Source organism: Mesoplodon mirus (genome assembly GCF_964341445.2).
Source record: "Mesoplodon mirus genome assembly, chromosome: 4".
Lineage (NCBI taxonomy): Eukaryota > Metazoa > Chordata > Mammalia > Artiodactyla > Ziphiidae > Mesoplodon > Mesoplodon mirus.
This window is the reverse complement of record NC_138979.1, coordinates 150,699,295-150,712,133: the sequence shown is the minus strand read 5'-3', so window position 1 is coordinate 150,712,133 and position 12,839 is coordinate 150,699,295. Positions and strand designations below refer to the sequence as shown.

The window sequence follows — 12,839 nt, the reverse complement described above, 5'->3', positions numbered from 1 at the left end:
TGGTGTCTTCTGATTTTCTCTAGTTGAATTTACTATCTTTTACTCTTTCAATACTCTGTTCTTTGGAAGCAAGTAATTAAGTCCAGCCTATACTCCAGAAGAGGAGAACTGAGCTCCACCTCCTGGAGGAGGTTGTATCTGCTTATATTAGTTGGAATTTTTCTGTAAGGAAGCTATGTCCCTTCTCCCTCATTTATTTACTCACTCAATCATTTATTTTTATCAGTATGGATTCATGGGTGTTTATTTTATTGTTTGGTTGCTTTTTTGCCCAAGCTGGTCTAGAGTGACCAGTGGGAGATCCTGGCTCTTGTGTCTTTTTTTTTTTTTTTTTTTTTTTTAAGCACTTCTTTACTTTCAGGCACTATTCGATGCTGTAGGCTCATCTTGTATTTTCCCTGTCCCAGACCCAGATTCAGGCCATTTGTCCAAGGAGGTCAAAGGGTAGTTTTAATTTTTATTGGGGTATAGTTGATTTACAATGTTGTGTTAGTTTCAAGTATACAGCAAAGTGAATCCGTTATACATATACATATTTTTAGATTCAAGGGTTGTTTTTTTTTTTTTTTTTTTTTTTTGGTACGCGGGCCTCTCACTGTTGTGGCCTCTCCCGTTGCGGAGCACAGGCTCCGGAAGCGCAGGCTCAGCGGCCATGGCTCACGGGCCCAGCCGCTCCGCGGCATGTGGGATCCTCCCGGACCAGGGCATGAACCCGTGTCCCCTGCATCGGCAGGAGGACTCTCAACCACTGTGCCACCAGGGAAGCCCCTCAAGGGTATTTTTAATAGGGTAGATCTTAAGCCTTTCTGATTAGTACCTAACTAAAAGACAAGAATTTTGGAGAAGTTCACTGAGAGCTTGTTTTACTTCAGTGAAACTATATAATCTTCTAAAACATACTGAAGGGGGCTTCCCTGGTGGCGCAGTGGTTGAGAGTCCCCCTGCCGATGCAGGAGACACGGGTTCATGCCCCGGTCCGGGAGGATCCCACATGCCGCAGAGCTGCTGGGCCCCTGAGCCATGGCCGCTGGGCCTGCGCGTCCGGAGCCTGTGCTCCGCAGTGGGAGGGGCCACAGCAGTGAGAGGCCCGCGTACCGCAAAAAAAAAAAAAAAAAAAAAAAAATACTGAAGTTCATTTGCTCTTTAGAAATGTATTTTTCATTAAAAAATGAAAAATGAAATCTTAAAAAGCACCCACTCAATTTGATATGTCAGTGGTTTATTCAGAATTGAGTTGCTGATTTAATATTCATGTTCATGAAATTTTGCATATTGGTTCATTTTAAAAAAAATAGTTTTAATATAAAAGTAACAGAATGCTTTCATTTTTTAAAAGCTGTAGAATGGTATTTTTAAAATGTGAATGTGAAATGAAATAAGGCAAATCAAATGAAGTTATTAGAAAGAAAGGAAATCAATATTTGCTTATTTTCTTTATGCCAAGAATTATGCCCACTACCTCCTTCTGCTTTGTGTTCCTGTGTCATCCTCTGATTATCTCTGTCCTTGTACCATCACCCTATAGTGTAATTGTTTACTGGTCTGTCTCCTAAGTTCTTGAAGGCAGCAAGTATGTTTCTCATCTGAATCTCCAGCATTTAGCACTGTACTTGGCTATAAAAGGTGCTCAATATCAAGTATGTCCATTTCTATCCCCATTTTAAAGATGAAGAAACTGAGGCTTACAGAGGTTAGGTTAATTTGTACAATGATGACTTTGCTGGTTTGTGGTAGAACAAGGGCTTGAAATTAGTATGTTTTATTCTTAAACGTATTGCTTTTTTATTGTATCACACTGACAGATTATTGACAAGCTGAAAATTACTTCACTGCATTATTTCCAAATTGACAATCTCTGAAAATATTCATAAGAAACTGGTAACATTTGACGACTCCTGGGAGAAGAAAGGGGCTTGAGGACAGAAATGTTCTAAGATATTAGTTTTGGAACCTTTTGAATTTTGAACCATGGGACTATTTTAGAAATTCAAAAATATAGATAAATTTTTAAAGTACACAGAAACTTACCAGAGAGAGTTTTATATTAAGTTTTAAAATATTGTAGCATTTCAGAGGTTTGTTTGTTTTTTTGTTTTGTTGATGTCTTTAGAAGCAGGGATCCTACCGTTATTACTGAGCATAGGTTTTCATAGTCTTCAGACAATTCCTTTGTGTATCCTATTTTTTGGAATAGGTGGGTAAGGGGAGAGGATAGAATGTTCTAAAGGGAACAAAAGATCAAAGTCCCCATCTTAAATATGAATGACATTTGACTTTTTAAAGTATGTTCCCTATATCTTTATTTGTAGGAGCCTCTTACATTAAGTCAGTACTTGGTGATAACACCCAAGACTTTATTTGATTATCCCTAATTAGTTAGGCTGGTTCTGGCTGCATTAACAAAAACTCCACTGCAAATTGACTTAAATAGTCAGAAAATGTTGAATCTCATACACATGGAATTAAAGTTGTTTCCATCAGTCGGATTGGGTACCCTTTAGAATTAGCATTCCACATGTGAACAGATTGTTAGGAGGGGAATACATGCGTGGACTGGCAAAAATGTAAGGTTTCTGAACCAATTACTGGTTTAAAAGGATGGCATTACTATGATTAGGTTAATTTGGATCCATCCCTGGTGCTACAGGCAACTGAAACAACGTTGATGCCACACGGAGGGGGGAGGGGGGAGTTGGAGGGGTTCCATCATGCTAGATGTCCTCTACAGTTTCTTAATTGCCCTTCAAATAAAATACGATATATGTTTGACCCCTCCACTGCTAATACGTTGTTTGTTTGTTTGTTTGTTTGCGGTACGCGGGCCTCTCACTGTTGTGGCCTCTCCCATTGTGGAGCACAGGCTCCGAACGCACAGGCTCAGCGGCCATGGCTCACGGGCCCAGCCGCTCCGCGGCATGTGGGATCTTCCCGGATCGGGGCACGAACCCGTGTACCCTGCATCGGCAGGCTGTCTTGCAACCACTGCGCCACCAGGGAAGCCCAAGTTTTGAGGAATGTAATTGTTCGTGGTGGGTAATGGGTTGCATAGGGGTTTCTTTTACTGTTCTTTATTCCATACAAATTCCATAATAAAAAATGGGACACAAAAAAATTAAAAGTAATGGCTGCTTACCGTAACCTTTTTCTGTGTTTGTGTTTTTTCAATCATCCTGCTCCCTTTTTTTAAATAAATTTATTTATTTTATTTATTTATTTTTGGCTGCATTGGGTCTTCGTTACTGTGTGCGGGCTTTCTCTAGTTGTGGTGAGCGGGGGCTACTGTTCGTTGCGGTGCGCGGGCTTCTCATTGCGGTGGCTTCTCTTGTGGAGCATGGGCTCTAGGTGCGTGGGCTCCAGTAGTTGTGGCGCGCGGGCTCTAGAGCGCAGGCTCAGTAGTTGTGGCGCACGGGCTTAGTTGCTCGGCAGCATGTGGGATCTTCCTGGACCAGGGCTCGAACCTGTGTCCCCTGCATTAGCAGGCGATTCTTAACCATTGCGCCACCAGGGAAGCCCCCATCCTGCTCCCTTTCTTTCTCCTCTGCTTATATGTAGAATTAATATGTAATTCTTTCTGTCAAAGCCTAATAGGCATATTCCTTAATTAAAGTTGACACTAATATTTTAGTACTTACATGGAAGAGGAATAGCATAGAATTGAAATGAACACGGGTTCACAGGTTTTAAAGTTACAATTTGGGTTTCAAATCAGACTGCCCTGTTATTACCCATGAGAGCATTGGCAAGTTATTCAGTTTCTCTGAACTTCAATTTCCTCTGTAAAATGGTGATAATAATACCTGTCTCATAGGGTTAAATGATTAGGGTAAAAAAATTAGATGTATGAATAAGTTTCTAGCACACCGCCTAACATTTGTTGAACTCCAATTACGATTATTTTCTTCTCTGAGAGACTCAATCATCCTAGCCCAATTTGATAGATATGTTAGCATTATTGTAGTTAAATTATAAGTGTGGATTGTGAAGTTATTAGAGCCCATTCCTGAATCACTTTTCCCATTTAGCTTCTCCCTGCATTGGGGACATTAGCCGAATCTCTGCATTGTGCAATCATCAGAGCTAGTTCTAGGCGGTCAATGGGCAGTATTAAGTTTCAGCTGTGGGGAATTAGTTTTTCTGACCCAAGTCTGATAAATTGTTTCAAAAGAAAACTAGTCCTTTATCCAACATACAGCTCAAATACAACTCTTATTCTTTAGTAGTAAAAATGTAATAGTATTTGTTGCTTATGCTGTCAGATCTTTCAAGTATGATGAACATTTATTCATACCCGAAAGACAGAAATATATCTATTTCTAAGGATACTGCTCATTTCTGACTTCCTACAAAGTAATATGCCAAAAACTTTTAGTATAGTGCCTTTTGTAATCAATAGTTTCTAAATAGGTATAAAATGTGTGTTTTCGTTTAATACAATTTTTTCATCTTGTTTAAATGAGAAAGAAAGCTACTTCCTCTTCCATCATGGAATGATTTAAGCTACCTAGGCTGTCCTTCAGATTTCATATTCAAACTTGGCCAATTCAGGAATAAGAGCAACACCTAGTTGCGGCTAGATGTATTTAGGATGTACTTTATATATAGAAATAACATTTTATTGGGTTTATTTTAATAGGAAGTAAAATGAAAAAATATTTTGATTGATAAAGATAACTTAAATTTTACTAAGGCAAAAGCCACAAAAGAAATACTTATATTTAGGGATTTTGTTATCAAGTAACTAACTCTTAATTACCTAAGGACAGTTCTTCAGATTAGAGATTAGTCAGCATTTCCCTTCTAATGTGTTTCAAGATGGCAGTTCACCAAGAAGTTAATATTTTCACCCCCTTGAAGCTTACCCTAAGGTGTTTGTTTTAGGGTGTCTTTCTAAACATCTTCCAGCTACTGCATTATATTCAGACACGAGAATTCTGTATCCCAGTAAAGACCACAACAGCAGTGGTGGTGGCTCAATGCCAGGGCACTGCTGGGGGTCGGCTATTTCCTGATCTGTACCAGGTGGGTCAAGATGAGATATTAGTAATTTTTTCAGAACAGTTAGGCCAATATTTAAATTGGGTTATGGTTGCTTGCTACATCTCCTAACTCAAGGACAAGGAATTTTTTTTAATGAAAACTCTTTAGCCAAGTGAACCAACATAGCTTTAGACTCTACTAAACTTCCTTTACCTGGACCTCTTCTCCTTGTCTCATGTCAGTGTTGGGAAAGTAAGAACTGCAATATGATCCAACAGGTAGTGGCGGTAACTCCATCCATTACTTTCTCTTTTCTCTGCTGTTCTCTTTTGGCTTATCTTCATTTCTCTTTTCTCCTCCCTAGTCTTTGCTTTAGTACTCTTTTCTGTCCCTCTCTTTTTGTCCCCTCTTTCATTTATGTGTGTGTGTGTGTATGTATTAATATAAGAAAGGCTCACTCTACATCCTCAGCTCTCACTAGCCTGTTGAGATCTAGAATGCTAACTAAGCTTCCTTTTATGCATCTAACAGAAATAAATAGAGAAAAGATTAAAATTATGGATAACCTTATTTGTTCTCTTTATATGTTTTTGTTAGGTTGAACTGTATGAAGTTGTCAATATTGTTTTGATCTACAGAAATAGATTGAACCGTATAGTTCAATATACTCTTAGTAGCCTTCAGCAAAAGTGAGATTTAGAAATGGATTGGAAGGGAGATCAGCTCGGTGCTTTGTGACCACCGAGGTAGGGGGGATAGGGAGAGTGTGAGGGAGACGCAAGAGGGAGGAGATATGAGGATATATGTATACATATAGCTGATTCACCTTGTTATAAAGCAGAAACTAACACCATTGTAAAGCAATTATACTCCAAAAAAGATTTTAAAAACAAAAAAGAAAAATAAATGGATTGGAAGAGAGCCCTGAGTAGGAGAGTTGGATATTCCCCAGAGGTTCTGGCTTAGAGAACTGGGTGGATCAGAGTGTTTTCATGGTGCCAATACCATTGACCAACATGGAGAACATTGAGAAGCATATTTTGCTTTTGTTTTTAAGGAGAAGGTTGGTGGGGGCATAAATAATCAGTTTTACTTTGAGGTGTAGTGGGACATGTTCAAGGAGAAATGACTAGTAGACACTTGGAAATATGGACTTGTAAATAGATGAGCTCATTGGCACTTAGGTGGCACTTGAAAACATGAATGTCAATGAGGTTGCCTTGTGAGAATGTCAAGTGAGAAGAAAAGAGAGCCTATGGCTTATCTTGAGGACTGGGAAGTGGGTCATACAAAGAACACACAGAGAAGGGCATACATAGAAGTAAAAGGGTTTATTCCTCATTTTAGAATGATCCATTAGTATATTAAATTAAAATTAACTATGTAGCCTTGGAAGTTATATTTCAAATATGATTCACTTGCATATTAATGTGTTAAAGCATAAGCCAGAGGTTTTCATCTTTTCCCTAAGAGATTAAACTATTTTACTCTTTGTATCTATGGACAAATGAATATAAACTCTATAGCATGAGAGTGTTGTAGGAGCTACCTACCTTCTTTTTTTTTTTTTTTTTTTTTTGCTGTACGCGGGCCTCTCACTGCTGTGGCCTCTCCCGTTGCGGAGCACAGGCTCCGGACACACAGGCTCCGCGGCCATGGCTCGCGGGCCCAGCCGCTCCGCGGCATGTGGGATCTTCCGGGATCGGGGCACGAACCCGTGTCCCCTGCATCGGCAGGCGGACTCTCAACCACTGCGCCACCTGGGAAGCCCGAGCTACCTACCTTCTAACATCTGTCTTTTTTTTTTAAGTACTATGCTGCATTTAAACAGTGTGTCAGGTGGACAACCATTGAGATTGTTACCATTACTACTGTCTTAAAAGTGTTTGTTGTAGCGTTCCATCTGGGCCCACTCTGCTTGCCTCATCAATCCCCAGAATCCTTGCAGGGGACTGTTCCAGTGTGAAACAGACTCTCCAGGCAGCACTGTGGAGGGAAGGAGTACTGCACTACTGTCCTGCTTGGGGGTAGCAGTGCATAGTCATAGTCCTATAACTTACTATTAGCTTAAAAGTCACATTAAACTTTCTTATTGTTTAAAATCTGATATTTCATATGCAGAGATCAATATGAAGCAGTAGCAAAGAATTGTTTCTTTTGTAATCTCATTAACACTTTGACTAGTATTTCAAGAATGGGCAGTTGTTTCTATCTGGAATTAAAAAGGATTTTTCCTTGAAGTGTATAGGCAGTACACTCTTAAGTGAACACACATTTTAGGATGTATTTGAAGAGCTTGTAGTAAAAAAAAATTAAGTTAAATAAGTTTTTTTTCACAAATAAAGTCTCCTATATTTCCTTTTTGTACTTTATTTAAAGTACTGCTAAAAAATACCATTATTTTACTAATTTCCATAAGCGCAGCTCCCCCTGCAAACACACAGACACATGCAATATCATTTTAGATTTATTCTGTTTCTCCTGGAACTCTTCAGCTCTTAATGCATGAAAGTTGAATCAATTATTCACTCATTTATTCAACAATCATATTGATAACAAAAAAGCAAGAGAGTCAGGTAATAAGTTCACCTCACCAGTAAAATCAGGTTTTTAAAAAATATTGAGTGAAAAGAGCAAATTGCAACAAAGCTACATATAATTGTGATGCCATTTAAAAAATTTCTTAATCATAGGAGTTGTGTCTATAAGGTTTCATTTCTTTAAATGAAAAACTGAGGCAAATGTGGCAAAATGTTAAATCTGGGTAATATGTATGGTACTTGGGTGTCTGTTTCCTTTTTTCTACACTTCTTTGTATATTTGAAATATTTTATAATTAAGCATTTTTAATTTTTTAATTAATCAAATGGGCAGTATAATAGGGGGGTGACAGGCTACTTTAGGTTGGTTGATCAGGGAAGCTCTCTCTGGGGAGGTAACATATTGAGACCTGAATAACAGGAAGGAGTTACACAAAAAAGGTACAGAAAGTATTCCAGGCAGAGAAGCAGCTATTGCTACAGTCCTGAGACAGAAGCAAGCATGACATGTTTAAGGAGAGAAGGCCATTTTAGCCTATCTGGTTGTAAAGCCAACAGTTATGCTGTGGAGGTAAATGGTCATTTAGTCTCAGAATACTTGAAGGATGCTCACCATTTTCAGACTTATTCTTATACAGAGTTGTTCCATTTAGGGCTCACATACTAATTGTGATAACGACATATCAGAAGCTGGCTGCTTGAGGAGTTTCTCAGTCGTCAAGTTGGGGACAGTTTGAGCACCAAGAAGAATTTAAGTGATCAAACTTGTTATTATGAGTCTCTGTGATGTGATGCAATAGGAAGTACCCAGGGCTTCCCTGGTGGCGCAGTGGTTAAGAATCCACCTGCCAATGCAGGGCACACGGGTTCAATCCCTGGCCCGGGAAGATCCCACATGCTGCGGAGCAACTAAGCCTGTGCGCTACAATTTGAGCCTGTGCTCTAGAATCCATGAGCCACAACTACTGAGCTCATGTGCCACAACTACTGAAGCCCGCCTGCCACAACTACTGAGCCCGTGTGCTGCAACTACTGAAGCCCGCGTGCGTAGAGCCTGTGCACTGCAACAAGAGAACCCACTGCAATGAGAAGCCCGCGCACCGCAACAAAGAGTAGCCCCCGCTCGCTGCAATTAGAGAAAGCCCGCACACAGCAACGAAGATGCAATGCAGCCAAAAAAAATAGTACCCAGCATCACCTAAATTTTATCCCTGATAACAATATTAAACTGGAATCTAATCATGAGTAGGAAACAATTAGAAAAATCCAGAATATGGGACATATTATCAGACAACTGGCCTGGACTTATAAAAATTCAGTGTTAAGAAAACAAAAGATTGGGGAGGTGCTCTGTGTGAAAGTATTTAGAAATGAAGTGATATTTTGTCTGCATTTAACTTTCAAATAGTTCATCAAAAAATGTGTGTGTGTGTGCTTATAGAGATAGAAGAAAGCAAGTTGTTGAACCTTGGAGGTGAAAGGCTATGTGTGTGTGTGTTCGTTGTACTATTCTTTCAACTTTTGTAAGTTTTTTTTTGTTGTTTGTTTGTTTTTGCGGTACGCGGGCCTCTCACTGTTGTGGCCTCTCCCGTTGCGGAGCACAGGTTCCAGACGCGCAGGCTCAGCGGCCATGGCTCACGGGCCCAGCCGCTCCGCAGCATGTGGGATCTTCCCGGACCGGGGCATGAACCCGCGTCCCCTGCATCGGCAGGGGGACTCTCAGCCACTGTGCCACCAGGGAAGCCCTATTGTAAGTTTTTAAATAGTCAAAATTTAAAGTTGGGGAGGATGCTTATTCTTTACTTTTTTTTTGCGTTACGCGGGCCTCACTGTTGTGACCTCTCCTGCTGCGGAGCACAGGCTCCGGACGCGCAGGCTCAGCGGCCATGGCTCACGGGCCCAGACGCTCCGCGGCATGTGGGATCCTCCCGGACCGGGACACAAACCCGTATCCTCTGCATCGGCAGGCGGACTCTCAACCACTGCGCCACCAGGGAAGCCCCTTATTCTTTTTTTTGAACCCCAATGCAACTTATAAATATTTTTTGCCTTTTGGTTTAATTGTTTTGTTTGGAGCCACTCTGATAGATCCAAATTCTTCCCCATGTGGTGTTAGTGGTATTGATAATGGTAATACTGGTCATTTTTACATAACATTTGTTGAATGTGTATCATGATATGCCAGACACGTTATTTCAGTTAATCCTTCTAACAACTCTTGAATTAGTATTCGTTTCTCCTTGTAAAGATGAAAAGACAGACGGTTAAAAAGCTATCACTAAAGCAACAGAAAAAAAAAAGCATTTCATCTTAAGAATGAAAATGTGAACTTGTGAGGCAGGCTGGAATATTCGTTGGTGAAAGCAAGATAGAAAAGTTTGTGATAAAGTCACTAGGCATGCATATTTTTCTGGCCTTGAACTTGTTCTGTATACAACCTACCATTGAGAGGCAATCTAGTGTGGTGGTTAAGAGCACAGTCCCTGAAGCCAGAATGCCTAAGCTCAGATTGCATCTCCAACATTTACAAGCTGCTACTGCCTGAGAAGCACATCTCCAGAATTCCTACTGGGTACCTCTATTAGTTTTTTATCGCTGCTGTAACAAATTACCGCAAACTTGGTGGCTCAAAACAACATAAATTTATTATAACTCTGGAGGTCAGAAGTCCAAAATGGGTCTCAATGGGCTAAAATCAGGGTGTTAGCAGGGCTGCACTTTCACATGGAAGCTCTAAAGGAGGCTGTTCCCTTGCCTTTTCCGCTTTCTAGAGGCCACCCAATTATTGGCCTCCTTTGCCCAAACCAGCAGTGTATCTCTCTGAACCTTTCTTCCATAGTAACATCTCCCTCTGACTCTCATATTCTGCCTGCTTCTTCTGTCAGTACTTTTAAGGGCACTGGTGATTACTTTGGGCCCACCCATATAATCTAGAATAATCTCCCTATTTTAAGGTCAACTGATTAGCAACCTTAATTCCATTTACAACCTCAATTCCTCTTTGCCATGTGACCTAACATACTCATAGGTTCCTGGGATTAAGGCATGAACATTTTTTTTAAATGAATTTATTTACTTTTGGCTGTGTTGGGTCTTTGTTGCTGTGCGCGGGCTTTCTCTAGTTGCGGCGAGCAGGGGGCTACTCTTCGTTGCAGTGCTTTTCATTGTGGTGTCTTCTCTCGTTGTGGAGCACGGGCTCTAGGTGCGTGGGCTTCAGTAGTTGTGGCACGCGGGCTCAGTAATTGTGGCTCACGGGCTCCAGAGCTCAGGCTCAGTAGTTGTGGTACACGGGCTTAGTTGCTCCACGGCATGTGGGATCTTCCCAGACCAGGGATCGCACCTGTGTCCCCTGCATTGGCAGGCAGATTCTCAACCACTGTGCCACCAGGGAAGCCCCATGGCATGAACATCTTTGAGGGACCATTTTTCTGCTAACACATCTATGTTTAGATTCTATAGTTGTTAAGGCAGCTGCAGCCAGGTCAAGATGATCTCAAAGTGGACATCCTGGCTAATGCTGAGGACTGTGCGTAGGACCAATTATTAAGTTTGAGCTGAAAGGAATTACTAAGCAAGGTATGTACATGTTTTAAAATTCTCTTACTGGCAGTAGATTCAGTATATAAAAAGTGATTGAATTAGAAGTAGGCAACTGAGTTTTAGTTACATCATGGTAGGGAAATGATTAAAATATTAGATTTTAGTTCTGTTGTTTTGTGCCAGCTCTCAGAGGGAAATGTTATTGATTTAATCACAATGTAGAGACGCTTTGGGTTTAATTTTAATTTTTGTTTTTATTACAGATTTTTACTACCCTTGGATGCACTCCTGATATGGAGAAGATTGAGGAACAATTTGCTAATTTGAACATTGTTAAACGTTCCTCAGAAACTAAAGAGCCTACTTATCTGCTTGGCATAGACACATCAAAGACTGTACAAGCAGAAAAAGGAAGCTTGGTTGCTGTTTTATGTTCTAATGGATCAATCAGAATATATGATAAAGAAAGATTAAATGTACTACGAGAATTTAGAGGATATCCTGGACTTAATGGAGTCAAGTTTGCAAATTCCTGTGACAGCATGTATTCCTCATGCACTGATGGCACTGTAAAATGTTGGGATGCTCGATTAGCCAGTGAAAAACCTGTCCAGCTGTTCAAGGGTTACCCTTCCAATATTTTTATCAGTTTTGATATCAGCTGTAATGATCATGTCATTTGTGCTGGTACAGAAAAAGTTGATGATGATGCATTGTTGGTATTTTGGGATGCAAGAATTAATTCTCAGGATTTGTCTACTACTAAAGACCCACTTGGTGCATATTCAGAGACACATAGTGATGATATCACTCAAGTATGTTTCCATCCCAGCAATCCCAACATGGTAGTCTCAGGTTCAACTGACGGCCTGGTAAATGTATTTGATATTACTGTTGATAATGAAGAAGATGCACTGGTTACAACCTGTAACTCAGTTTCATCAGTAAGCTATATTGGTTGGTCTGGGAAAGATTATAAACAGATTTACTGCATGACACACGATGAAGGATTTTGTTGGTGGGATCTTAATCATCTGGATACCGATGAACCAATTACATGTTTGAACATCCCGGATGTCAGAGAAGTAATTAATGTGAAAGAAGGGATTTTGGACTATTTGATTGGCGGCCTATATCATGAAAAGATGGACAAATTGTTTGTAGTTGGAGGAACAAACACAGGAATTATTCACATAATGAGCTGTACCACATCAGGATTGGTCCATGTGACCAGGCTTCAGGGAGGGCATGCTGCTACAGTCCGTTCTTTCTGTTGGAATATGCAGGATGATTCTTTGCTAACTGGAGGAGAAGATGCACAGTTGTTACTTTGGAAACCTGGAGCAGTAGAGAAGACGCTTACAAAGAAAGACAGCATGAAAATAGCATCCTCTGTGTACCAGCGAGTTCGAGTTCATAGTAATGATTCTTATAAGAGAAGGAAAAAGCAGTGATGTTACATTGGGGGTTTACTTGACAGGTTTTTTAGTTGCAAATAATTATTTCTGTGTACTACCTGTTGTAGACATGTTTAAAGCTCATATGTAAATAAAAACAAGCCAGTTAGCAAACAGTCCTGAAAAAATGTTGAGAATGGTTTAATTCAGGTCTTTGTGTATTCTAAAATTATTTTTTAAGCCGCCATTTGAGTATATAATCAGTGAGTTGAAAGTAAAATTACATTCCTCATTTTAAAAACCCATCTGTTGAATTAGTAAATGTTGAGTTTGAAGAAATAGCTTTGATAAGGGCTTTTTAGAAGTAGATGGCTGGTGTGACTTT

At 40.1% G+C, this 12,839-nt stretch overlaps 1 protein-coding gene across 6 annotated transcripts in view; it reads left to right on the top strand.

Moving 5' to 3' along the window:
* LOC309803531 (WD repeat-containing protein 89) overlaps positions 1–12,628 on the top strand; it is a 104,048-nt gene extending 91,420 nt beyond the window's left edge. For 4 of the 6 annotated variants that reach the window (XM_082619896.1, XM_082619901.1, XM_082619900.1 and 1 more), the window contains one exon: positions 11,321–12,628. In XM_082619896.1, the coding sequence (XP_082476022.1) occupies positions 11,321–12,511 (1,191 nt within the window). In that variant the 3' untranslated portion in view covers positions 12,512–12,628. Of the gene's footprint in view, positions 1–8,657; positions 9,268–11,025; positions 11,094–11,320 lie in introns of those variants that run through there. The other 2 variants (XM_082619898.1, XM_082619902.1) reach the window with 2 other exon arrangements.
* The last annotated feature ends 211 nt before the right edge of the window (positions 12,629–12,839 follow it).